We start from the raw sequence: 25871 nt of genomic DNA on the forward strand, positions 1-25871 counted from the left end.
GCAATGACAGACACATTGGTGAAGGCTGGTCCCAAAGAGGAACTATTCTAGATAAGCCTTACAAGCAACACTACAAGACTCTAAAAAGATTCAGATACCACTCAAACACATTAAGAAACTTGACATCATTTCTTCAAGAGAAGAGATATCTACTCCAATAGCATGTCACCCCAAGTGAATATTTATAACAAGGCCTGGCAATTAGGAAATCAAGAGAGGGTAAGGTCTGTGGTCTACCACAAAGCCAGGTGTCCAAGAGAACAACAAACGACAAAATTTGTCGCACAAAATGGGACTGCATCTTAGCCCCTTCCTCCTATTTTATAGAGGATTTGCTCTTTCCAATGGGGGTACACAGGCAGAAGATGCAGCAGGATCCAGGTGGCCGGGGGGCGGGGAGGGTAATGAGAGGGGAGGATGCACGCAAGAAAAGCAACAGGAGAAAGACTAAAGAAAAACCACTACTTGAATATCAGATTACTCATCAGAAGGAGGAGAAAAACACTGAGGGGAAAAACCTCCAAGTAGAACCCAAGCAACAGTTAAAAGGAGCAAGAAATCTGAACTGCACTGACAGTGTGTTCCAAATAATTTTCTAGATGATGGAAAAGCAGATGGGTGGTGGTGGTTGGAGGGAGAGTTAGTGAGAATAAAAACTAAACTACAACACAGATTTATAATCTAGCAAATTTTCAAAAACACAGCAAACTCCAAGTCCCTGAGACAAAGTGAACCACTATAAAAATTTTTCAAACAGTAAAATGCAGTTCACCTAAGATGACCCCTTTCTCAGATGCACTTGCTGAGCCTTAATCCACTGCAGAAGAGGTAGGGGCAGGGGCTCTGGAAAAGCTCTACTCCACTAACTTGTCTGATGGCCCCACCATCAAGTTTGCCTATGGAACCCCATTTTGTCATAAACTCAGGCATGTGTCAATTAAGTTTTCCATATTTTTAACCATTGCTGTTAACAGCAACAAAAGGCAAATCACCTAAGAAATAACAGGTATTAAGACAAAGAAGTAAACTGTCTAGGTTCTAGTAGTTTCTGGGTAAGCCATTTGCATGGATGCCTTCTAAGGCTTCTCAAAGTCACTGAAAAGTCACTTTATTGTGGAAACAAAGTTCCTGCAATTTTCTCCTTATAAAAATGGCCTCAGATAAGTCTACTCATGCTAACAGTTCTTTTCCATCTCCCTCCTCAACAGACTTAAGGGGGTGAGGAGCATCAGAAAACCCCAGGGCAATCTTAACATCAGCAACTAAAAGAGCCACCTTCCAGAGAAAAGGAAGTTGAGTCCTGGGATGTTCACCTTACATTAGGTTTATGTAATGAGTGGGTAAACATCTGTTTTCTGTACAAACGGTGCAAAACTCTCAGACTGTTGTTAGCTGGGTCTGGTGGCCTGGTTGCTGCTGCTCCTCCACAGCAGTGAAACACTTACCTCCCATTGGGTGGAGGCTGCTCAGGGTGTTGAGGTTCCCAGAGGAGGCAGTCTGCTGAAGGAGCTGCAAATAAAGCTAGACATTACACCAAAAAACAGAACAAGAGTGAGAGTGAGGGCTGGTTCTGCATCTGGGATAACTCTACAGCACAGCAAAGCGAGAGTGCAGAGGCCCCCAGAGAGAAGAAAGTTGAAGACAAGAACCCAAGCCAACACAATAAAAACATGAGGCTTTATGACAGCACAGGACAATACAACACAGCTAAAGCCCTGGCCCAGACAGATACGTTCACTGAGTATTGAGCCAAGCCCAAGTCCCTGGGCAACAGAAGGCAGCACAGCAGAGGACAGAAGGAGAGCAAAGAACTAAGCTCGACTCAAGCAGCTTTGCAATCCACTGCAATGAGAGTCTGCACATGGATGACTGCCACTGCTAGTTCCTCTCTTCGAAGTTCTCCTTAGTTCAGGCCACATATCTTATTTGGCAGACTGTTTCCATCTAGATATCCAATTTCTACTTCACACAACTATTTTAATTATCAAATCTAACCATTTCAGGGTATTTCTTGAAGTCATTCTTTCCTGGGCACAAAAGACTCATGACTAATCAGCTTCTCCATACTCTCCAACATCCACCCAGCCCCATTTATCTCCTCCCCACCAAATTGGTCTCCAACTATTGCAGATGACCAAATGATTGACAGACTGAGAGATCAGTTCAATGTATATTCTTTCAATGGTTATTCCTTAACAAAATAAGAGGGCCTGTCGATAAGCTTATGGATCTACATGACCTCATTCACTATCTTAGCCAACAGCAAATTTCATCTAACAAACCAGCTGAAAACCTTTGCTCCATTCAAAGCCAATCACTTTTCCTTATGGACAACTGGTATTCTTGTTTCTGGATCTTTTATTCAAACCTGCTTATTCCCATAAACATCTGACCTCCCTCCTCTGTCATCATGCAACCCTTTAGTTCATACAGGTTTCAGAAGGTCCACAAACCTTCAGATACAGAATGAAAAAAAGGGTACACGCAAAATTTTTATCAGATTCTCAGAGGCGTCGACACCCCACAAAGATTAAGAACCACTGCTCTAGTCCAAAAGAGATCAGGTTCAAGTCTACCTATTCCAGAAAGAACCTTACAATTAATGATAACGTATTATCATTTATACATCCACGTCTTTGTCTTAAATACCTCAGGCAATGTGCTCAATTCCAACTGGTGGACCATACATACTATACTTGGCACTTTCATTTCCTCCCTAAATGAGAACAGCTCTGAGGGCAGGGATCATGCCTAACTAAAACAGAGACCACAGTTCTCAACAAATACCATCATGCACTGTTCAATGTGGCAATGGCAATAAAAAGGGGAGTCTTCCCTAAAAAGAGCTCCAAACTCTCTAAGAAGAGCAAATGTATAATCATGGAGACCATTTTCAACATATTATCATTTTGGCAAAAGACTGAATAAAATCTCTCTGAATTTTCTGAACTTATAAGCAATGTGCTATCACTAAGAAGCAATTTAATCTGTTGAGATATACCAACCATCTACACTTTTTGACTTCAGAGAAATACTGGCTGGAAAATTGGGATTTCTTCTAACGTTTTAGAAATATGAAAACCATATTTGGCATCAAATTAGCCAAACTCAGTACTGGGGGATAGAAATCATTGCCTTTCTTTTGTTTCTATAGAAAACAATGTTTTAAAGGATGAAGAGTGAAAGACTATAATTGTGTGTATATATTTTTGGAACTATCCATACAAATCTACTGGTTTCACCACTTATTTTCCCTCAGTGATAGTTTCACAGATGAGATAGTTTTATGTGTCTAGTACTGACTGCTATTCTTTTAAGTGTTAAAGCAGCGATGATCCCCTATAACATACATTATAGATTTAGTAAATCTAAGTAACTGGAGCCTTTGGACTACATGACTCAAATTCAACAAAAGAGAGATCGAATTAAAGGGTATCTATCTATTTACAATGTAGTACACTCAAATATACACCTGTAATACTCATTTAGTAAAGTCCATGTCAATATCTTGACCTCTCAGTCAGTAGAAAGAAACATGTATCATACTCTTAAGGAAGACTCAATAAGGATTTTAAAGATGTCCTCCGTATCTGGGAGAAAGAACTATGGAGAAAGATATTTGGTAGTTAAGATTCCCTCAGGGTTTTCTTTTCAAAAAATGAAGGAAGAGGGACATAGGAAATATTTCTAAATCTTTACATCAGAAAATCAGGATTTCACTTTAGTAGTAGCAGAAGCCTCAAGATACAATCCAGTATGTGTGAAAAGAGTGAAAAGAGAAAGGGGGGGGGAGAGATATGGTAAGATAGATATACTAACATAACTTAAAAAATATTACAATGCCTGAAGTTTTACAAAAAATTCTGACGTTAAAGTCATAAATGCCATTGTGACTATTAGCTAGGGATAGCACAAGAAGAAACAGCTGGGAGCTTGCACAGTCTGCAGAAAGCAAACCACAAAGACTCACTGCTAAATACTGGGGTCCAAGAGTATTTAGACCAGCAAGGTTTCCCCACACAGATGCTGCGCTGATTTGCTGCATCTGCTGCTGGAGCTGCTGGGCCATTCTCTTCTGTTCTTTGTCCTTCTGCGTATCAGCAAATTTTACCACCATGGGAGATGAGCAACCCTATGAAAACACCAAAGCCAAAGGGTCAAATTCCTCCTTTTACGTGAGGAAAAAAATCCTCCTTTGCAGTGACACACAGGATGAATTTAATTTCATTCACTGCCAAATGACTCTCTTCCTGATAGACACAAGTGGCAAAACACAAATTTAAAAGGGCTATTTCTAATATGTTAATTTCAAAGAGAGCATCATTTTTTAACTTTAAGATCTTTATCCTGCTTAACCTTTAGGGCAATCAGATGCTGTACATGCTGCAGAGCTTTGATGGCCAACTGTCCTAGTACTCTCAGGCTAAGGGAACTTTCCCTTTCATTCAATCTGCTCCCTACCTCCATGGTCTGTGCTTGGTGCATTGCCTTGATAGCCGTCTGTGCCATGGCTCTTGTTGTAAAAGTCACAAATGCACAACCTGGTAAGAGAAGTGTCAATAACTCATTCATTCATTTGCTTATTAATTATCTGATAGACATTTACTGAGCACCTACTATGTGCCAAGTACTATGCCAGCAATACAGTTATTGTTCCTGCCTTCAGGAGTTTAAGATCTAGTGGAGGAGACAGATATATCGTAACAGTGATAAGTGCTTTCATGAAAAACCAGGGAAGCACAATAGAAAAGAAAGTGCTTGATAAAGGGATAAAAGGAGGAATCATAATCCTCTAGTTCCTCTTAAGAAAGTGTTCCATTTTGGCATTAAGGACCTCTCAAGCACAAAAAGAGAAAATTTTAACACATGAAATTGAAGTGCATAGTGCAGACTCCTTAGAGGGTTGGGACAATTTGAAAGGAATCAACTGATAAGAGGAGCCATGATGGGACCTAGATTTACAACACCACGCCCAAACTCTCCATCATGACATGGCCATGTTGGTCAGGGATCTCTGGTTCCACTGGTTCAACTAAAAGAGACTCCAATTTAAGGCAAGAATCTTTAAAAGCTAAAAATGTACCCACCTCGGCTCAGGCCATCAGGTCCCCGTAATATCCGGCATTCTTCAATCTGTCCAAATGAAGAGAACATGACTCGGATGTCATTTTCAGTGCACTTCTTGGAAATCATACCAATAAACAGCTTCCTGTCTTCCACTGCTAAGAAAGTAAAACACAAAAGGCTTGAACAGTATTACTATAAGAGGTGGTGTAGAATAGACTCTGGAGTCAGACTGTCTATATTTGAATCCTGGCTCTATGCCTTTTATACTGTATTGCTTGGATTCTAAGGTAAACATTTTTTCATCATTTATTTTACCACCTTCTTTTATAATAAATTGTATCTTAAAATTAAAACTGGAAGCATTTAGATAAAATACTGTAGTTTTGTGATCTTGGGGAAGTTACTTAACCATTCCGTGACTGTCACTTATGATGAATAAGGGTAACTGTGTTTACCTCAGGGTAGCTTTAGGTATTAAATGCAAAGCACTCAGAAGCTTGCCTAGCACTTGGTTATGTTTGCTCTTACTAGTAGTACTACTGTACCAAAGGAAAAGTTTTTAAGCTTAACTGATAGGACAAGAGAAACACAACATATCTTTCAGTGAGTGTGACTGTCACTTTCCTTTTCTAATTCTTCATCTTTTTTTTTTTAAGATTCTATTTATTTGAGAGAGAGAAAGAGAGAGAGAGGGTAAGAGAGCATGAGCAGGGGGAGTGGCAGAGGGAGAGGGAGATGCAGGCTCCCTGCTGAGCAGGAGCCTGACATAGGGCTCGATCCCAGGACCCTGAGTTCATGAACCGAGCCAAAAGCAGACAACCAACCGAGCCACCAAGGCGCCCTCTGATTATTCTCTTGAAGATTAAGTTCTCCTTCCCAACTTGTCCATCTCCCCAACCCCATTTCTGTCCATAAGAAATTATATTGATCAGGCAGCCCGGGTGGCTCAGCGGTTTAGCGCTGCCTTCAGCCCAGGATGAGATCCTGGAGATCCAGGATCTAGTTCCACATCGGGCTCCCTGCATGGAGCTTGCTTCTCCCTCTGCCTGTGTCTCTGCCTCTCTCTCTCTCTGTCTCTCATGAATAAATATATAAAATCTTAAAAAAAAAGACATTCCAGTTTATTCTAAAATGTTCTTATACTGTTTAACTATCAACTCTATTTATCTCATTATTCACCATTTATTTATTTATTCATTCATTTATTTATTATTTATGATAGTCATACAGAGAGAGAGAGAGAGAGAGAGAGAGAGAGAGAGGCAGGCAGAGACACAGGCAGAGACACAGGCAGAGGGAGAAGCAGGCTCCATGCACTGGGAGCCTGACATGGAATTCGATCCCGGGTCTCCAGGATCGCGCCCTGGGCCAAAGGCAGGCGCCAAACCGTTGTGCCACCCAGGGATCCCCACCATATTTATTTTAAATTAAAAAAAAAAACAATTTACATGATAGATTACTTAGTGGACTGGAGTACTATCTTCTATCAAACTCAAAATGGATTATACCTGAAACAATAAAACCTAAAACCATAAAAGACCCCAAACCACAGAACTCCTAGAAGAAAACACAGGTAGTAAAGCTCCTTAATCCTTAACATGGATCTTAGGGAAGAAGTTTTTGGATATGACTCCAAAAACAAAGACAACAAAAAAGCTTCTACACTCTCTCAAATGAATAAATAAAATCTATTAAAGGGGTGGGGGGTGCCTGGGTGACTCAGTCAGTTGAGCGTCTGCCTTTGGCTCAGGTCGTGATCCTGGGGTCCTGGAATCGAGTCCCATGTCAGGCTCCCTACAGATGTGCTCTCTCCCAAATGAATAAATAAATAAAATCTATTAACAAAAAAAAAAAAAGAAAAAAAGAAAAAAAAAAAGCTTCTACAGAGCCAAGAAACCCTCAACAAAATGCAAAGGCAACTTACTGAATTGAAGAAAACATCTGCAAATCATCTATCTGATAAAGGGTTAATATCTAAGATATATATATGAAAAAACTCATACAACTCAATAGCTAGCAAACAAAACAAAACATCTAGTTAAAAAATGAGCAGAGGGATCCCTGGGTGGCGCAGCGGTTTGGCGCCTGCCTTTGGCCCAGGGCGCGATCCTGGAGACCAGGGATCGAGTCCCATGTCGGGCTCCCGGTGCATGGAGCCTGCTTCTCCCTCTGCCTGTGTCTCTGCCTCTCTGCCTCTCTCTCTCTCTGTGACTATCATAAATAAATAAAAATTTTTAAAAAAATGAGCAGAGAATCTGAACAGATATTTTTCCAAAGACATAGAGATGGCCATCAGATATATGCAAAGATGATCAACATCACTAATTATCAAGGAAATACAAATCAAAACCAGAATGAGTAACACCTCACACCTGTTAGAATGGCTATAATCAAAAAGACAAGAAATAACAAGAGTTAGTGAGAATGTGAAGAGAGCCTTTGTGTACCACTGGTGGGAATATAAACTGGTTGCAGCCACTATAAAAAAAATAATATGGAGGTTCCTCAAAAAATTAGAGAGAGAGCTACCATATGATCCCACAATTCCACTTCTGTGTATTTAGCTGAAGAAAATGAAAACACTAACTCAAAAAGCTGCCCCCCCCCAGCCCCCGCCCCAGGGCACCTGGCTGGCTGAGTCAATGGACTGTGCAACTCTTGACCTTGGGGTTGTGAGTCTGAGTCCCACACTGGGTGTAGAGATTACTTTAAAATCTTGAAAAAAAAGAAAAAACTGCATACCCATATCTGCTACAGCATTATTTTCTCTTTATTTATTTTTTCTCTTTTTTAAAATGTTTTACCACATATGTTTTTTCTTTTTTTGAAAGATTTTATTTATTTATTCATGAGAGACACAGACGGGGGGCAGGGGACAGAGGCACAGGCAGAGGGAGAAGCAGGTTCCATGCAAGGAGCCCAATGTGGAACTCGATCCTGGGACTCTAGGATCATGCTCTGAACTGAAGACAGACGCTCAACTGCTGAGCCACCCAGGTGTCCCTGCAGCATTATTTTCAATAGCCAAGATATGGAAACAACCTAAGTGTCCATCAACAGATAACTGGATAAAGAAAATGTGGAGTACACACATACACACTCCCATATTCAGCCATAAGAAAGAATGGAGGACATTATGCTAAGTGAAGTAAGTTAAGACAAAGATACTCCATGATCTCACTTATATTTAAAATCTTAAAAACAAACAAAAAAGGATGCCTGGGTGGCTCAGTGGTTGAGCATCTGCCTTGGGCTTAGGGTGTGGTCCTGGGGTCCCGGGATGGAGTCCCACATCCAGCTCCCTGCATGGAGCCTACTTCTCCCTCTGCCTATGTCTCTGCCTCTCTCTCTCTGTCTGTCTCTCATGAATAAATAAATAAAATCTTAAAAAACAGGGCAGCCCCGGTGGCACAGCGGTTTAGCGCCGCCTGCAGCCTGGGGTGTGATCCTGGAGACCCGGGATCGAGTCCCACATCGGGCTTCCTGTGTGGAGCCTGCTTCTCCCTCTGCCTGTGTCTCTGCCTCTCTCTCTCTCTGGGCCTCTCATGAATAAATAAAATCTTAAAAAAAAAAAAAAACAAAAAACCCCAGATTCACAAATACACAGAACAGGATTGGTGGTTGCCAAGGGCTGGACATATGGGAGTGGGCAAAAAGGCTGAAAAGAAAAAGATCAAAAGGTACAAACTTCCCATTAGAAAATAATTTAGCGTGGTAACTTTAGTTAATAGTACTATACTGCATATTTGAAAGTTGCCTAGAAAGTAGATCTTAAAAATTCTCATCAAAAGAATAACATTTTTGGAATGTTCACAGATAGTATAACTCACTTATCATGGGTGATCATTTCAAATACATACAAGTACTGAATAGTTATACTGCACACCAGAAACAAACATAATGTTTTATGTTCCTTAGGTGTCAATTAAAAAAACAAAAAACAATTGCTTAAAGCAAATACAATCCAGATGCCAACAGAACGAACAGTAAAGTAGAAGAAATCTTATAAGGGGAGGGGGCTTAACACCATTGCTTACCATTGTTTTTCTCACTGTCAGCAGGTTTCATCTGTATAGGATGATGCATCTAAAAAGGAAAACACACAAATATCACTGTACACATTGAGAGCATTCAGAAATAGGACTCTAAAGGCAAGTATCAAAACTAGAGCCTCAAGAGTTTTCTCTGACCTCACATCTGCCTCACAATCATTTCTTCCCAAAATATCAGACAGAATGTGAATCAAGAAGTCGAAATTCTGTTGGCTAAGAGAAAACAAACGACTTTCAGCCTATCTTCTTTTTAATGTTCCCTTCATGTCTTCCTTTATATCAATCTCTGTGGCAGTCACCTTTTTCCCAAAATGGTTTTCAGTGTGTGCCTGACATGTCTAAGTATGTTCCATATGTCAAAACCACCACAGTTCCACTTATTAGTAGGAGCTTTCTTACCCCTGGGAGGACCTTCATGTTGTGAAGAGCATTCTGAGCTTCTAATGCAGCTTTGCGGGTGTAAAATGTAACAAAACAGCACCCTGCAATAAACAAAATTTCACCAAATCAAACCAGTCCTTTGGAAGCAGATAATTCCTACAGCACTGCCTCCACCAGGGACATACCGCAACTTCAAAGAGAAGGCTGGGTTTATTAAAATTAGCACACACCCCCACTCCAAAGGAGGGAGAGAAAGAGAGGAGGGGGAGAGTGAGGCAAAAAAAAACCCCCGTTACTTTCTACACATTTTCCTTATTGTTATAGTCTCTGAATTCTACTAAAATTCCTTAGCTGCTCCTCTAACTTCTCTGGGAAAGAGAACTTCCCTTACAAATGTCACAGTACCATGCCATTCAAGCTCCCCTACTTGGAGCACCAGGTAGTGTGCTGGGCAAGACCCTCAGGAACAGAAAAAGAAATGGGCCCGGCACTCTTGCGGCTTATAGTCTACCAGGAACTAACTTATTCTTTCTAAGAATAAATCATTCCTTACATTGTAGTCAATTTCTACCATATGCCTCAAACATAATGACCACTTATTAAATTATAAAATGACTAAAGAGCAAGAAACTCTTAATATCTTTTTTCTGGACTTTCGGTTCTCATCAAATATAATTAAGCTTCTAACAGCACATGGCCCTGAGGAGATCTGCAGATTTTGTGCTTTTATCTTTATTAGGGATGTGAGGGGAGAAGTGTGTCTTATAAATATGGGCTTCTAGCCCTATGAGATACAATATTGATTCCTTTCAAAATCACTCTGCAATTAAGATTTTAGATTACTGCATGTTATACTGCCAGTCATTTTCAGAAACTATAATGCTTTACATTTTAGGTTAACTACGCCACAAAAAGAAAATACTTTCTCTGCTTCTAGACCCTCTGTTATTAAGCTGGCTTCAAACATAACAATCCGGGCAGCCCTGGTGGCGCAGCGGTTTAGCGCCGCCTGCAGCCCAGGGTCTGATCCTGGAGACCCGGGATCGAGTCCCACGTCGGGCTCCCTGTGTGGAGCCTGCTTCTCCCTCTGCCTCTCTCTCATTTGCTCTGTGTCTCTCATGAGTAAATAAAATGATAAAATCTTAAAAAAAAAAAAAAAAACAAAGAAACAATCCTGCTTGGGATGCCTGGGTGGCTCAGTGGTTAAGTGTCTGCCTTTGTCTCATGGTGTGATCCTGAGGTTCTGGGATCGAGCCCCACCTTGGGCTTCCTGCAGGGAGCCTACTTCTCCCTCTGCCCATGTCTCTGTCTCTCATGAATAAATAAAATCTTAAAAAAAAAAAAAAAAATCCTGCTGTTCACATTTGCACCATAGAAAAGCTTCCACTGAAAATTATTCTGAAATCCATTATTTGGAAAAGAATATTGTATGTGCATGTACAGGGCAAAGCTAATGACTTTTCTACCATTGCTATGAAGTTTCTACTCTGCTAGGTATTTCTGGAAGTATCTCAGCCTTTCTTCCATTCATTTTGTAGGCTACAACAAACAGGTTACCTACAAACAGGTCCCTCCTGGTTGCTAAGCCATCCTGCCAGGCCTCTGTAACACTAACAGAAAGCCATACATAGGGTGTAGACAGTCTTTTTTTTTTTTTTTTTTAAGATTTTGTTTATTTATTCATGAGAGACACACAGACAGAGGCAGATGCTTAACCTCTGAGCCACGAAGGCATCCCTGGACAGTCTTTTTCTTTCAGCTTACTCTAGCCAAAACACCAAAGAAAACCTTATGTGGTTAGTTTATGTCAACTTTGTCACTCAATCTCCAAGATCAAGAGACATTCACATAAAAAGAGAGAAAGACACACACACAACACACACACACTCATGAGTCTGTCTCTTGAATTTAGAGCTCTTGCAAAGTGCCGCCTACAATCCAATTTACAAATTATCCTCATGATGTCACCTTAACTTTTTATTTTTATGCCATTTAATGTGTTTGGGCTGGAAGATAACTACTATAAAAGGACATACTTCTTCCCTTGGAATGTGACCAGAGGAGCATTCTGGCAAGCACATGACAGAAATTACCTATAAAACCCAAAGCCCTTACCTTTGCTCTGAGGAGGATTTTGGCTCCTATCCCTTAGGACATTGATTTCATAGACAGCACCATACTGTTCAAAGAGTTCCCTCAAATCCTTCTCAGACCAGGTTCTCGGAACCTGGCCCACAAACATCTTGATAGCATCAAGATCCGGTTGGTCTGGGTGGTCCAGGGTGCCGTTCATTTTCTTGGAGCTGCATGAAACAAAATATAGTTTCCATTATGTATTCACAGTACTCTCCAAAGGGAGGTGTTTTTCTTTTTTTTCCTTTAAAGATCTCAACTACTTCCTGAAAAAGTAGGGGGAAAGAATTCTACTTCTTTTCACTACTGCCATTCAATATACCAGAGTTCCCTGGTCCTCCCCTTCACCATGGCCATGCCTTCCATTAGATCCCAAAATGAAGTCACAATTCTGATTAGGACATTCTGGGTTTTAACTAAGGAACCAAGTATCACTTATTCCTTATCTACCATGTACATTTTCAGAAGAACTTAAGACGTAAAGTTCCTGAAGTTTTCAGTTTTGAAGCACAGTTAACAAAACTTTAAAAAAACGTGCACAAAAATCACAAAGGACTACTGATTATGGGTAAGATTCAAAACTCCCTATGTATACAATGACAGGTGAAAAGTTTTCTTTTAGTAGATGTTAAAACAGAAGCACTTGATTTCCAAGGCCTGAGCTAAGAAATGAGTTAATGTCAGCCTGGGGCTCCTGGCTGGCTCAGTCATCAGTAGAGCATGTGACAATCTCAGGGTTGTTGAGTCTGAATCCCACTTTGGGGCAGGGGCTGGGGGAAGTGGAGCGGGGAGAGGGAGAAAGTTGGCTTTTGAATGTTGATGTCTCAGGCCTAGTCCCCATGCTCTTGAGTTCTGCCTCTCCCAGATGGAAACAAAGCTTTGCCTTTTAAACAGTCACAGTCCTATCACATCAAACTTGTAATGCTCCTACTTAATACCTTCTTTGTTATCCCCTCCCCACCGACAAGAACCTAAGAGGATTCATTCCTGGACTACAAATGTTTCCACTGAGAAAGAATCAAAGTCCTTTTCCTACCACTGCCTAAGATCTTGCTCAACCATTAACAACTTAAATTCCAAATCGCTAGCATATTCAAATTTGCCGTGTCCTAATATCAACCCTAAGGAAAATGCTAGTTTTCTTTAAAGGAAAAATAATAGTTTTTCCATCACTGCTATCTTCTCAACAATATCTGAAGATCCCTGAGAATGCTGGATCTATGGCAGGTAGCTCAATCTCTGTATTTTAACTCCTAAATTTATTTTCTTTAAAGATTTGATTGATTGAGAGCAAGAGCGCGCACGCGTGCATGCAAGCGAGCACCACACACAAGAGCACGAGGAGGGGCAGAGGGAGTCGGGAGACTCCTGAGCAGACACCCCAGTGAGCATGGTTTCCACGACTCTGAGATCCCAACCTGAGCTGAAATCAAGAGTCAGATGCTTAACAGACTGAGCCATGCAGGCACCCTGTTAATTCCAAATTTCTTATAACTGAACCCCACCGGAGCTATTTACACATTACCTTTCCTGAATCTCACACTAAATATCAAAGGTGTAAGACAAATGGCATATATAGACTGACTCTTGTCACAATGTCTGTGAAGGTTTCCCATACGCTTTCAGGTTAATTCGATCAGTTCCGTCAGGACTTAAACTGTACTAAATTTCCACCTTCATTACAGTATTTATCACTGTTTAGCATAATCTGGCTATATCTACCTCTCCCAACCAGACTGACAGTTCCTTGAAGGCAGAAGCTGTTTTATTTGCTATTCATTCTTACAGCCACACCTAGTACAGCAGCTGGTTCAAAGAAATATTCAGATGTGGGATGGGAGCAATTTCTTGTTCTTAACAATTCTCCCTTTAGTTTAAGCAACTAATCCTGACAAAAATGAACATTGTGCACAAAGAGAGCTCACACATTAAAGAGCAGCTAGGATCTCCTGTGATTATTTGATTCTCAGAAGATCAATATCCTTTTTTTGCCCAAGTGTTTTGAAATGCATTCTTTTATTGGCTTCCTTTACTAATTCAAACCATTTGTGGCAAGTTTGTAAAAATATACTGTAGTTGCTTATAGAAGCTTAATCCCAGTGTTCTAACAGAAATCATGCTACTATGATTTTAAAAAAAGCTCTGTAACTAATGAAACAATGGTTGTCGGTCCCTACAACTTGCCACCAACAGGCTTAATTATCAGCTTTAATATTATTTTATTAAAATGCTGCTAGTCTTTAATCATGTTGCTATTCCAGGGAGGGTTAACAGAGAACCCAAATGGTGTTCAGAATATGTTCTGATGATAAGGATGCTGACACTATTTTTGAGAAGAGGCAGGAGTTTATTAATTCATAATTATACTAGCAACAACAGCTCTCAGTCTAGCCTTTCTGTCTGCATTTGTGTGTCATTTCCAAATTTTCTACATCACAGTTTAGTGCAAAAGGATAAGCATAGTCAATATATATATATGTGATTTAGAGTTTATCTAAACGTGCAGTGGAGACTCGGCATTCTAGACAAATGCCCTCCCTTTCTCTCTTTACAAATCTTTCTCCATTTCTTCGTGTCCACCCACTCTACAAACCATCCTTTCCCCCAGGGTATACCAATTCACTAGCCGGAAGAATCCCCTAGACCAGTGCTATTCAATGCTAAGGACCAGGGAAAATCTTCAAACTTAACCCTTTTGAAACTTTTATAATAACTAGACTAAGTAATTATCAGGCCAGGTTGAAGATGCTGTGGACATCATGTAGCTGGAGTTTTGCATTGACTTATTTCTTCCTCTAATAAATACTGGGCACGGCACTTACTTATACAGACCAGATGCTGTGTGAAATGTGGTATATGTTGGTGAATAAGGAAAATGCGGGTATCAACTGTTATTGTGTTGGAAGAGAATGTTCTTCTAACCTCAACCTTCCACACATACTTCCAGCATGCGTGTTGTCCTTAGTTAAAAGTTACCACTGCACAAAAAAAGTCACATGGGGACAAGACTCTTCGTGTGATATGGCAAGGACCCACATCATCCATGTATGGCATTTACTCTACATTATCACTAAAAACACTCTCAAATGTGTGCCTTACCTCCCCATTGATGGAGAGCCCCTCAGAGTCAGTGATCATAAATTTCTGATATTATAACTACTCAAGACCAGTGAATTTAGCAGCCCCCTGGAGAAGTACCTTTACTGTCCCTTGTCATTCCTAAGAGGCAAATCTATGGAAATTCTTATCCTCTGTGAAAGTATTGACCAGAGAGTAGGATGGAAGAGGGGAAAAGCAGGGCCTGTAGCAGTGAGGGAAGAAGAGAGATGAGGAGGGAGCAAGTGTTTTAGGGGAGAAGTATAGCACCAACTCACATCTCTTTTTATGTTTCTGCTTCTAGCAGAATCATTAAGAATGAGAAATTATGAAAAATCAGGACCAGAGGCTGCCTTGTCCATCATGATTCTTGATGGAACATGGCATAGGAAAATAAACGAAACAATTTGGAAGCGAAACGGGAGAGAGAAAACAAAGAGCTTTATATTGAAAGCACACTTCTGTTCAGAATTCTTGAACCCTCCTTTCTCTTTCTCCTATCTCTCTCAAAACTTCCTGGCCCCAGGCCCAGCTCAGGGAGGCAGTCGATGTTCTGTCCCTCTTTCCTATCCCCTGACCCCCCCTAACTAGACTATGGCGTGGATCTTAATCTAGCAACTAATCTACTGACTAGCCAGAAAGCTGACTTATTCTTAAAACAGAAAGGCAGGCTTGGCTTGTTCCTTAGAGATGCAATGAGCAAGACAATAGCCACTGGCCACATGCGGCTACTGCACAGGACAGGAGAGATACAGAACATTTTTTTTTTTAATTTTTATTTATTTATGATAGTCACAGAGAGAGAGAGAGGCAGAGACACAGGCAGAGGGAGAAGCAGGCTCCATGCACCGGGAGCCCGATGTGGGATTCGATCCCGGGTCTCCAGGATCGCGCCCTGGGCCAAAGGCAGGCGCCAAACCGCTGCGCCACCCAGGGATCCCGAGATACAGAACATTTTTATCATCATAGAAACTTCTATGGTACAGAATACTGCTCTAAAGAATCTGGAACTGGCTAAGAGAAATAGGCAGTGGTGAAGTCAGAAGTGGGAAAGTTTCATCTAGAGATAGCGTAAGTTAACAAGATAAAAGGGCAGTGGCAAGAAGTAACGGAGGTCATGCTATGACACAGATGAAGGCTAAAAACATGATACCAAGTGAAAGAAGACAATTGCCAAAAGCTACACATTGTGTGACTTCATTTATGTGAAATTTCCAGAACAGACCAATCTATAACAGATGCGTAGGAATAGGAACTGGGGGGTAGGGAGATGACTGCTACGAGGCATAGAATTTTTTCTTGGAGGTGATAAAAGTGTTCTGGAATAAGACAGTGGTGACAAGCTGCACAACTTTGTGGATATAGTAAAAGTCACTGAGTTGTGCACTTTTAAAAGGGTAGATTTTGTGTTGTGTGAATTATATCTTAATTTGAGAGAGACAGAGACGGAGAGAGGAGTGAGAGACCAGGCTGGAAGGGCAGTGGCAAGGCAAAGCCATGCTGTCCCCACAGTTATGAGGTGGATGAAAAGTAGAAGTAGCAGCACATGCAGAGAGAGCAGAACATGTGTCCTGGGTCAGAAATTGGCAGTTTCCACACCTTCCAGCTGTGGAGTTCCTTATTAGTCTGGTCCATGTGCATGTACCCTCACAGAAAACCCTTTAATATACGCTAGCTCGCGTGAATAAATACTAAATAACTTCATGTCTGTTTAAAAAAACATTTCCTAGAGAGCCTGTGTGGCTCAATGGTTGAGCGTCTGCCTTTGGCTCAAGGCATAGTCATGCAGTCCCGGGATCGAGTCCCACATGGGGATCCCCTCAAGGAGCCTGCCTCTCTACCTGCCTGTGCCCCCCCCTCTCATGAATACATAAATAAAACCTTAAAAAAATTTTTCCTTGGAAGGGGGGGGAACGAAATGGGTAGAAGGGATTAAAAAGTAGAAGTATAAATTCCTAGTTATAAAATAAGTAAGTCATGGGGATGTGATGTAGACCATGGGAATAAAATAAAACTATTAACTCTGCAAGGTGATAAACAGTAATTAGACTTACTATCATGACCATTTCACAACATCCACAAATGTCAAATCACTGTGTTCCACAACTGAAACTAATATACTATATTTCAATTATACCTCAATAAATTTTTAAAAATCATTTCCGAAACCTTTCATTACTCGTTTTTTTCACTCACTTCTCACTACCTGTTGACCTCCATTTATTTGTTCATTATATAAATAGAAAAATTTCAGATGCCTACCAATCCTTCCAACTCCTCAAGAGGCATAAACATTTGTTGCCTCCCAATCTCCAGCCAGCCACCCACCCCTATCAGGTCCCTCTCTGTGCTATGGAAACTGGCACAGAAGAACACGAGAATAAAAAGGACCCAGAAACACCAGCCTGAATTACGTACCAGCTGTTCTCTAGTGCAAACAAGACAAAATGCATGTATGCTGGAAGGAAGAATTTCCATTTGGATACAGGGAAATCTTCCTGTTAGTCGGAGTGTTTGGTACTAGAAAAAGCTAGTGATAATGGTTTTTATTTTTTTTATTTTTTTTTTGATAATGGTTTTTAAATCACCTTTCAACAACTGAACAGGCTAACCATCTGCTTGTGAAGGTTTTCAGCCTTCTTCCCTGAGGAAGGGAGATAATGTCTAGAGACTTTATTTCAGTGACCACCTTTAATTAAAAACAAAACAAAACAAAAAACTCACAGGGCTTAACATTCATTCACCTGTATTTCCCAAGTTCCTACTATGTGCAAGATACTATACACTATAGGGGGCTATAAAAGGGAACTGAGCAATACCTGCCCTGAAGGCAATGGCATCGAACAATTGGAAATACACAATTATAATGTCCTATAAATATTTATACAGGTATCTAAAAGTTCCGTGAAAGAAAGTAGCTAGGATAGTGGGGGTGGTTTTGGGATTTTTTTGGGGAGGAGGAGGGTGGGGATTTAAGCTGGATGGACAAAGGGGCTGGAAACAGTGCCGTACAGCATGGAGTGACGAGGACATGGTAAAAACTCCGAAAAAAGAGATGAGAGCATTAGAAAGGTAGAAAGGGACTTGAGAAAGAGGAGAGTATACAAACATTTTAAAAGATTAGAAAAAGGAGAGAAAACATTAGAAAATCAATGAGAATAAACACTGGAAAGACCCAATAAAGGGCTTTTCATGTGATACTGACAGGGTTGGGCTTTATTCCAATCTTTAAACTAGGAAGTGATCAGATTTGTTTTTTAAAAGATACCTGACAATATAGAGGATGAAATAAAATGGGGAAATATGGAGACTTCTGCACAAACTAGCTCCTAAGATTAGGGCCCAGTTTCAAGCAATGCTGAAAATTTTGGGGGCAGGACCCACTAGGGAGATCCCTTGATGAAAAAGATGAGGAAAAAGAAGTTACTGATCACTCCTGGGTGCTAGTATAGACAATCTGGAAACGTGATTCTGCATAGGAAGCTTAGGGGACACTTGGGGGATAAATACATAGATCTGAGAATAGAGAAGTACATCTGTACCCCCTTAAGCCAAAGGAAAGCCAAGAGAAAAGGGCCTGAGCTACAACTCCTGGACAACATCCATCTCCCAGCGTACAAGCAAGTTAAGAGGAACCAGGGAAGCTGAAGAGCAGTCAGAGCAGAATCAAGGACACTTAAAAATAAGGATAGGGGGATCCCTGGGTGGTGCAGCGGTTTGGCGCCTGCCTTTGGCCCAGGGCGCGATCCTGGAGACCCGGGATCGAATCCCACGTTGGGCTCCCTGCATGGAGCTTGCTTCTCCCTCTACCTGTGCCTCTGCCTCTCTCTCTCTCTCTCTATCATGAATAAATAAATAAAATCTTAAAAAAAAAAAAAGATTAAAAAAAAAAATAAGGATGAGAACTACAGCTCAGGTCCTCCAACCTTTCCACACCACCACCAGCCATTCTTCTCTGTTGTAAAGAAATTTTGAAATAGATACATTGCTAGATCACATTCCCGGGCAAAATCACTTGAGAGAGAAAACCACTGACGTCAAGTCTCCTGCTAAAGAGTATGAGTTAAAAGAAGGGCTGAGAATCCAATAAAAAAGTGGCAAACACACGATTCTCAAGAACTTTCTTCTTCCCAACTATGGTATTTTGGCATACAGTAGCCACGGGAATGGGCCCAAGGACTTGAAATGAGAGGAGCTGTTAGCTACCAGGCTCAATGACACTTGAGGCAGCCTGGTCTAAGGGGCAAAAATAAAAAGAAGGTATCATTAAGCTTGATTTTAGGTCCAAGGCAGACATCAACTGTCCTCAGGCAAGTCAATAATAGCCTCTCTCAAGTGGGTTTCTCATCTGTAAAACAGGGGCAACAGCCAGTGCCCAATTAACTTCCCGAAGCTTTTGTAGGATGGAGGACTAAAACAAATGCAAACGCACTTGAGGGGGAAAATGATGCAATGCTGTCCTCCTCCATCACCTCTAACCGAATGTGCTGCAGTCAGTCCACTAGCTCTAGGACTTTAGTGTGCATGAATGAAAACTACATGGGAGGGATCCCTGGGTGGCGCAGCGGTTTGGCGCCTGCCTTTGGCCCAGGGCGCGATCCTGGAGACCCAGGATCGAATCCCATGTCAGGCTCCTGGTGCATGGAGCCTGCTTCTCCCTCTGCCTGTGTCTCTGCCCCTCTCTCTCTCTCTCTCTCTCTCTGTGTGACTATCATAAATAAATAAAAATTAAAAAAAAAATTAAAAAAAAAAAAAAAGAAAACTACATGGGATATTGCTGAAATACAGATTCTGGGGCCCAGTTCTAAGCATAAGAATACCTAGGCATGGGTCCAGGGATCAGCATTTTTACGTTCCAGGTAACTTTCATGCAGTGATCTGTGATCCAGATTTCACAGGATACTGAATTAGTCTAACCTTGTGAAAGATGACAAATCAGGTTGAGGAAAAATGCTGTATCTAAGGACTGAACAAAGGCAGTCCTTTGGCAAAGCATAGACAGAAACTGTTACAATGAAAGATAATCTGAGCCACAAAGTTCTATTTCTAAGGAGACATATCTGGCACATGGGAGTATTTCTACTATGTATTAAGTCTTTATGATGGCCTTCACTGTGATTTCACCTGTTAGTTACAGCTAAAATAAAATTTTAGCAGTAAAAAACTCACATATAAAGACACATCTAAATTACCATTATTTTAGACACTATAGAGAAGGCATAGCATCCATTTCAAATGAGCAAGCCAGCTAACTTTGAGGGCCCCCAAACTATTCCACAGAAAACCATTCAGAATCTGCTATTATCCACACCTGTTACACGTAATCCCAGGGTAAAATGGTTTCCAATGGAGGCCTAATCTCAAGGACTTTTCCTACCACCTGTTATCTAGGGACTCTTCTACCATTTAATATTCTTGGCTTTGAATAACCTAAGGCTCATCTGCTTGAGGTTTCAAGATACTCTGAAGCCTGGTTAAAGTAACTGAAGTCAGGAGTTAGAAATGTGTTCTTCTCCACCAAATACAGAATTCAGGTTCCCCAGAGCTATAGCTTAGGGCCAAGTTAGCGACCTAGCTATAATGGCAGTATCACTTCCTGAACAGTACTGCACACTGATTAGATTTCTCATTCTCATGTTGAAAATTTGGGCAAACTGCCAATCAAAATTGATCCAGTTTTGCTTTTTTTTTGGGGGGGGGGAGGAGGGCTTCATCTAACATCACTGAAATCATGTATTCTGCGGCATTTTCAATTAGACTAGGAAAAATCAGGGCCTGGGGTTATAGTTTAGATGCCAATACAGCATCCTGGATACATTACTAAATACATTCTAGCAACCAGTCTCCTCTGTGATAGGAGTCTAAGAATTTGGTATAAATAAATAACTTCCCAAAAGATTGTTTGAAATGGCAAATCCAATGCAAAGCAGTAAAGCTAAGGTTAAAAAAATAAAAATAAAAAACCTTGGAATCTATCATATGGGAAAACACTACAAGTTGAAGGAATGCAGCACACTTGAGTTGATGTTGCTGCTCATGTATCAAATGCACCCTTCTGTAGAGAACTTAGTTACAGCCCCAAGGAAATCAACAGTAATGAGACAGAATCAGACTACAATAAAAAATATTAATAGTGTGGACTCTTGCTTCCTCACCCAATTTTTTTCTTCCCTCTTTCAGGGAGAGCAACCAGTTTCATCAAATAACAAGGAAAACAGCCCAGTTCCTCTGCTTATGATAAAAATTAGACAACAAAAATACTTACACAGGACTGGAATTCAAAGAGCAATGATCCACCATCATTTCTGGAAGGAAATCCAACTTAAACGCAGCCATCACCTCACTCTCCCCTTCAGAAGCCAATGATATTAACTTGCTGCACTTGTCTGATCCACAAATACACACAGCTTTAGCTTCCTGGGCCCCACAAAAAACACAAAGTGGAAACAGGAGCTCAGGGAAACCAGCAATAAGTGCCACAGAAACAGGCAGGACTGGGGAGGGGAAAGGGAGTATTGGATTAAAAGGGGGATGTGAGCATGTGAAGGGAGGCTCAGCCCAGCACACAATGAAAGTGCTGATGCGCCAGGGCTGGGTTTGTGTGATTTTCCCTGGCGAAGCAGTACTAAGTGCACTGTCAGATAAATAGAGTGTCAGATCCATGAAGATAGCAGTGGCTAACAGAGCAGAAGAAACACAAACTTGTTTCACATCCTCCAAACTCCTTTCTGCAAATCAGGTTCTGAGGGGCCCCAAAGCCTTAAACTACCTGAGGGGAAAAAAAAAACACAACAAAAACAACAAAACAACCCCCCCCCCAAAAAAAACCAAAACCAAAAAATAAAAAAATAAAAACAGAGAACGGGGGGGGGGGGGGGGGGGGAGGGGAGCTCACCTCATATGGTCTGAAAATATTTCTGGAAAGGAAAATTGTGTTGTTGTCCTTGGTTTAAACTTCAGTTTCCATGTGCCAAAGACAGCAATGAGCATGGTGCTGGGTCCAAACTGACCTCAGCATAGTCACACAGGAGTGGTTCACACCAGCAGAAGCAGGCCAGAGGAAAGCTGACTAAAGAAGGGGTCACCAAAAACCTAATTGCTCACAGACTTCTTTCTACCTGCACTGGACCAACCTCAACTTCTTGGTGGTGTGCTGAGAGCAAAGTGTGCTCCCTAACGTTCCTCATCAGAGTGAAGGACTTTTTAAAAATTCCTGCTTCGATGACCTTCATTAGGTGGGACAGGCAAAACTTTACTCTGAATCTTATTTACCAGAAAATTTAAAAAGCAAAAATAAAAATGGAATAGTAATATTCTGCCTTCTGATGAAGTACTAGGAAATAATGTCTTTTCTGTTGTTTGACCTTTCTAGAAAAACAAACAAAAACAACCAGGGTGATGATAATGACAAAGAAGCGGGGCCCACTAGGAGCAAACACTCAAACATGTAAGGGAAGAAGAGAGGAATGTAAAGTAAGTCTCTTAATTCTCTGTCTTCCTTTAAACTGATGCTAAAACCAAGATTAATGAATGCCACATAAAAATTCTATTATGGGTGAGCAGTAGAAATGGATATACTTAGCAGTCAAGGCAGATGTGGTGCTCCCATTCTCAATTTAGCTTCCCATCCTCCAAACAACAAATGGTGGCATTTCAATATTTAGGCAGTGACTCTAAAACTCTATCTCTGAAGGCTCCCAAACTGCGCAGGCCTTCTTTCCATTTTTATCATTAGGATTGCCTTACCTCAAAGATTTCACTTCACTCAAGCTCAGTTCTCAACACAGGGAATTTTGAAAAAAGGAAGTTATGTTCAGCCTGTAAAGAGGTAAACAAATGAACTCCTAAACGTATAGCGTTACTTAAAAACAAAAATAATGAAAGGCAACATGTCATTGCATAGGCCTAAGTGTTGCAGCCTGGCTAACAATGCCTGACCCCTGGCCTGCATCTGACCATGGAAGGTAGAAACTGTCTTCTGTCTAATATACAGGCATAACCATCCAAAAGTTAGAATTACAACAGCGGTTATCCGCTCTTCTATTCAGCCAGAGACCCTGGCTCCTTGGATCTACTACTTTAGAGACAGAAGTGGGAGGAGCTCTCTTCCACCTACTAAAGGCAGGGGGGTGGGGAGTGAAGCCAGGCTGCGGTGAGAAGAGACTGCAACTGGCACACAGCACACAGTTCACCAAGTGCTGACTCCCAGATAGGCAGAAGACAGTAACCCTAGCTGGGACTGGTTAAGTTACTGGTTAGGTTTGTCCTAGTTTCTTCATGTACTCTGGAGCTGGTCACATGCCTCTTCCTATAGAAAGCTATCAGGACCAAGGAGTAACTTTGTGAGGTTGGTTAACAACCAAGTTAGTTTTTTGTTTGTTTTGTTTTCTTTAGTTCAAGGGTTCCTTTAAAAAGGAATCAACAAATTTTATGTAATCTCACTGGTTATTGTTCTACTTTTACTATTCACTAGAAATATATCTAATTCATCTTCATTTTCATCAGAATCACATGCATAACAAGAGAGTATGTACTGCAGAAGACTACTGAGCAGCCAGGCACTGTTCAGCATATGAAAGGATATGTACTCCTTATAGTAATTTTTACCAAGCCAAAGGTCGAAAAGCACTCATTTTAGAGTAATGTTTTAAAATCCACTTTATAATTAGAAAACAAGACTGCTTTAAAAACTTAAAGGATGGAAATGTTATTACATGAAGGAGAGTGCTTCTCTTTAGGCAGGTCACAAGAGTCATCTCAGTATAATTAAATTCAACATGCTTGTGGGAAAAGAAAGCACAGAAATTAATCACAAGTCACAATTTTAGAAAAAAGATTAAAAAGTTAAGTGATGATAAAAACAATTATTCAAACACAAAAAAGCAGATGTTAAGGGAAAATTATAAAGTAGAATTAGCAGTTACAGAAAACTGCCCATAAGTTGTTTTTTAAATTTCTGAATCAGAAACACATTCCAGGCTTTTCCCACAAAGGATGCATTAGAAGAAGTAAAGAGATGGCAGGAAAGGTTATAACCAAGGGTCCACTGCAAGAGGTTTTAACTTTTCCTCCATCCCTTTTTACCGTCTGTCCTCTCACTCTGAATTTACATTCATGGTTTCCTCGTCTTTCCCTGATGGTCTTAGCGTTCTTTGCCTTGAATATTTTCTACTCCTTTTCTAAGGGCAACAATTTAAAAGCCCAATGATGTGAGGATAGGGATAATCAGCCTACTGTAACATTAAGAACCAAAATCATTAAAGCTGATCAGTAGATAAGGGAAACCCTCTAAAGCACAGCACACCCTGCATTTAGAACATCAGAATGGAATGAACGGTTTAAAAACTGGATTAGAAGAGAAAAATGCTAGAAATCACAGCAGCTGTTTTGTCAAAGGAGTGAATGAGCAAAGAAAAGCATAGTTGAACAAAAAGGCCCAGGTGGCACATGCAAACATCAGGCTAGAGGTCTATCTTGACTGATACAACCAGGGAGTTCAAGTGACGGGATTTTATACTTCACCTCAATAATCTAAATATGTCTTTAAGGGCAAAAATGTGAAGTCTGGTTATATGAGCATAGAAGAAATTAGAGCTTACTGTCAAATTATAAAAGAGAATGCATGTCATTAAAAATCACCATCACTCTATATAAAGAAAAGTGTAATAATCTAGGACAAAGTTATGACACCTCAAGATAGTTAAATGGAATGGATATCTACTCCCCACCAAGCTTCTGGCATTAGATGACAGAAGGGATGTAGAAAAGAAGTGAGCAATTGATACTACTTGAAAGTAACTAACCAGACTAACAAAATTTTAGCTTAAAACTTTTATAGGCTTGGGTGGCTCAGTGGTGGAGCATCTGCCTTTGGCTCAGGTCATGATCCCAGGGTCCTCGGATCAAGTCTCACATCAGGCTCCCTGAGAGGAGCCTGCTTCTCCTTCTGCCTATGTCTCTGCCTCTCTCTGTGTCTCTCATGAATAAATAAAATCTTTAAAAAACAAAACAAAACAAAACAAAACAACACCTTTCTGGTCTTGAATTTCACTTCAAATATTGAGTGCTTCTGGGGTGCCTGGGTGGCTCAGTAAGTTAAGTATCCAAGTCTTGGTTTCTGCTCAGGTCATGATCTCCAGGTCGGAGGATCAGCCACAAAGGGCTCTGCACTCTGCTTGGGATTCTTTCCCTTTCCCTCCACCCACCCCCCCCACCCCCATGAGTGTTCTTTTTCTAAAATTAATAAATCTTAAACAAACACAAAAATTGAGTACTTCTAATATAATCAGTGGGGTCTCCTAAGAGCTCCCAATCCAGTACTTTGCATATGCAAAAATATACTGATCAATTTAGGTATACATCTATTTGGCACCTCACTTTGTGGAAGCTTTTTTGCAAAAATGTGACAGTTAAGTATAATTTAAAACAAGCCAAAAATCTCTGAGTTTCCAATAAGAGTCTAGACAATGAAAAAATTTCTGAATTGGGGGGAGGGGGAGTTTTAAAGTCAAGAAAGAATTGAAATATTGTAAAGAATTTTCTATTTCAGGCACCTGGGTGGCTCAGTGGTGGACTGTCTGCCTTGGTCTCAGGTTGTGTTTCCGGAGTTGGGAGTCCCGGGATCGAGTCCCACATCTGGCTCGCCGCAGGGAGCCTGCTTCTCCCTCTGCCTATGTCTCTACCTTTCTCTGTGTGTCTCTCATGAATAAATAAAATCTCAAAAAAAAAAAAAGAATTTTCTATTTCATGGGGCACCTGGGTGACATAGTTGGTTGAGCATCTAACTTTTGGTTTTGGCTCAGCTTGTGATTTCAAAGTTGTAGGACAGAGCCCTGCATGGAGATCTGCACAGTCTGCTTGAGATTTTCTCTCTCCACCCCTCCTGCTCATGGTCTCTCTCTAAAATAAATCAATCTTTAAAAAAAATTTTTTTTAATTTTTCTATTCCAAATCTACAATCAACGTGAGACAAAAAGGACCAAATTTAGTCACTGTTGTATGCAAATTGGTTTGACTATAAAATTATCATTTATGGTACACTGAGAGGATATGACAAGGTTGAAGAGAACCTACCTACCACTTTTTTGAAGTCTGAAAAGTTTTCTACTTCCTCCTCCCATCCTTAATCACTATTACCTCCTC

General features: G+C 40.7%; 1 protein-coding gene across 23 annotated transcripts in view; it reads right to left on the reverse strand.

Moving 5' to 3' along the window:
- The window catches only part of CELF1 (CUGBP Elav-like family member 1), a 93848-nt gene that overhangs the window by 24854 nt on the left and 43123 nt on the right, over window positions 1-25871 (reverse strand). For 8 of the 23 annotated variants that reach the window (XM_072790787.1, XM_072790781.1, XM_072790780.1 and 5 more), the window contains 7 exons: window positions 11616-11803; window positions 9519-9601; window positions 9105-9153; window positions 5088-5222; window positions 4462-4541; window positions 3971-4132; window positions 1446-1521 (listed from right to left, as the gene is read on the reverse strand). In XM_072790787.1, the coding sequence (XP_072646888.1) occupies window positions 1446-1521; window positions 3971-4132; window positions 4462-4541; window positions 5088-5222; window positions 9105-9153; window positions 9519-9601; window positions 11616-11793 (763 nt within the window). In that variant the 5' untranslated portion in view covers window positions 11794-11803. Of the gene's footprint in view, window positions 1-1445; window positions 1522-3970; window positions 4133-4461; window positions 4542-5087; window positions 5223-9104; window positions 9154-9518; window positions 9602-11615; window positions 11804-20994; window positions 21147-21624; window positions 21794-22475; window positions 22548-25871 lie in introns of those variants that run through there. The other 15 variants (XM_072790771.1, XM_072790773.1, XM_072790774.1 and 12 more) reach the window with 6 other exon arrangements.

The sequence above is a fragment of the Canis lupus genome, chromosome 21 (assembly GCF_048164855.1).
Source record: "Canis lupus baileyi chromosome 21, mCanLup2.hap1, whole genome shotgun sequence".
NCBI lineage: Eukaryota > Metazoa > Chordata > Mammalia > Carnivora > Canidae > Canis > Canis lupus.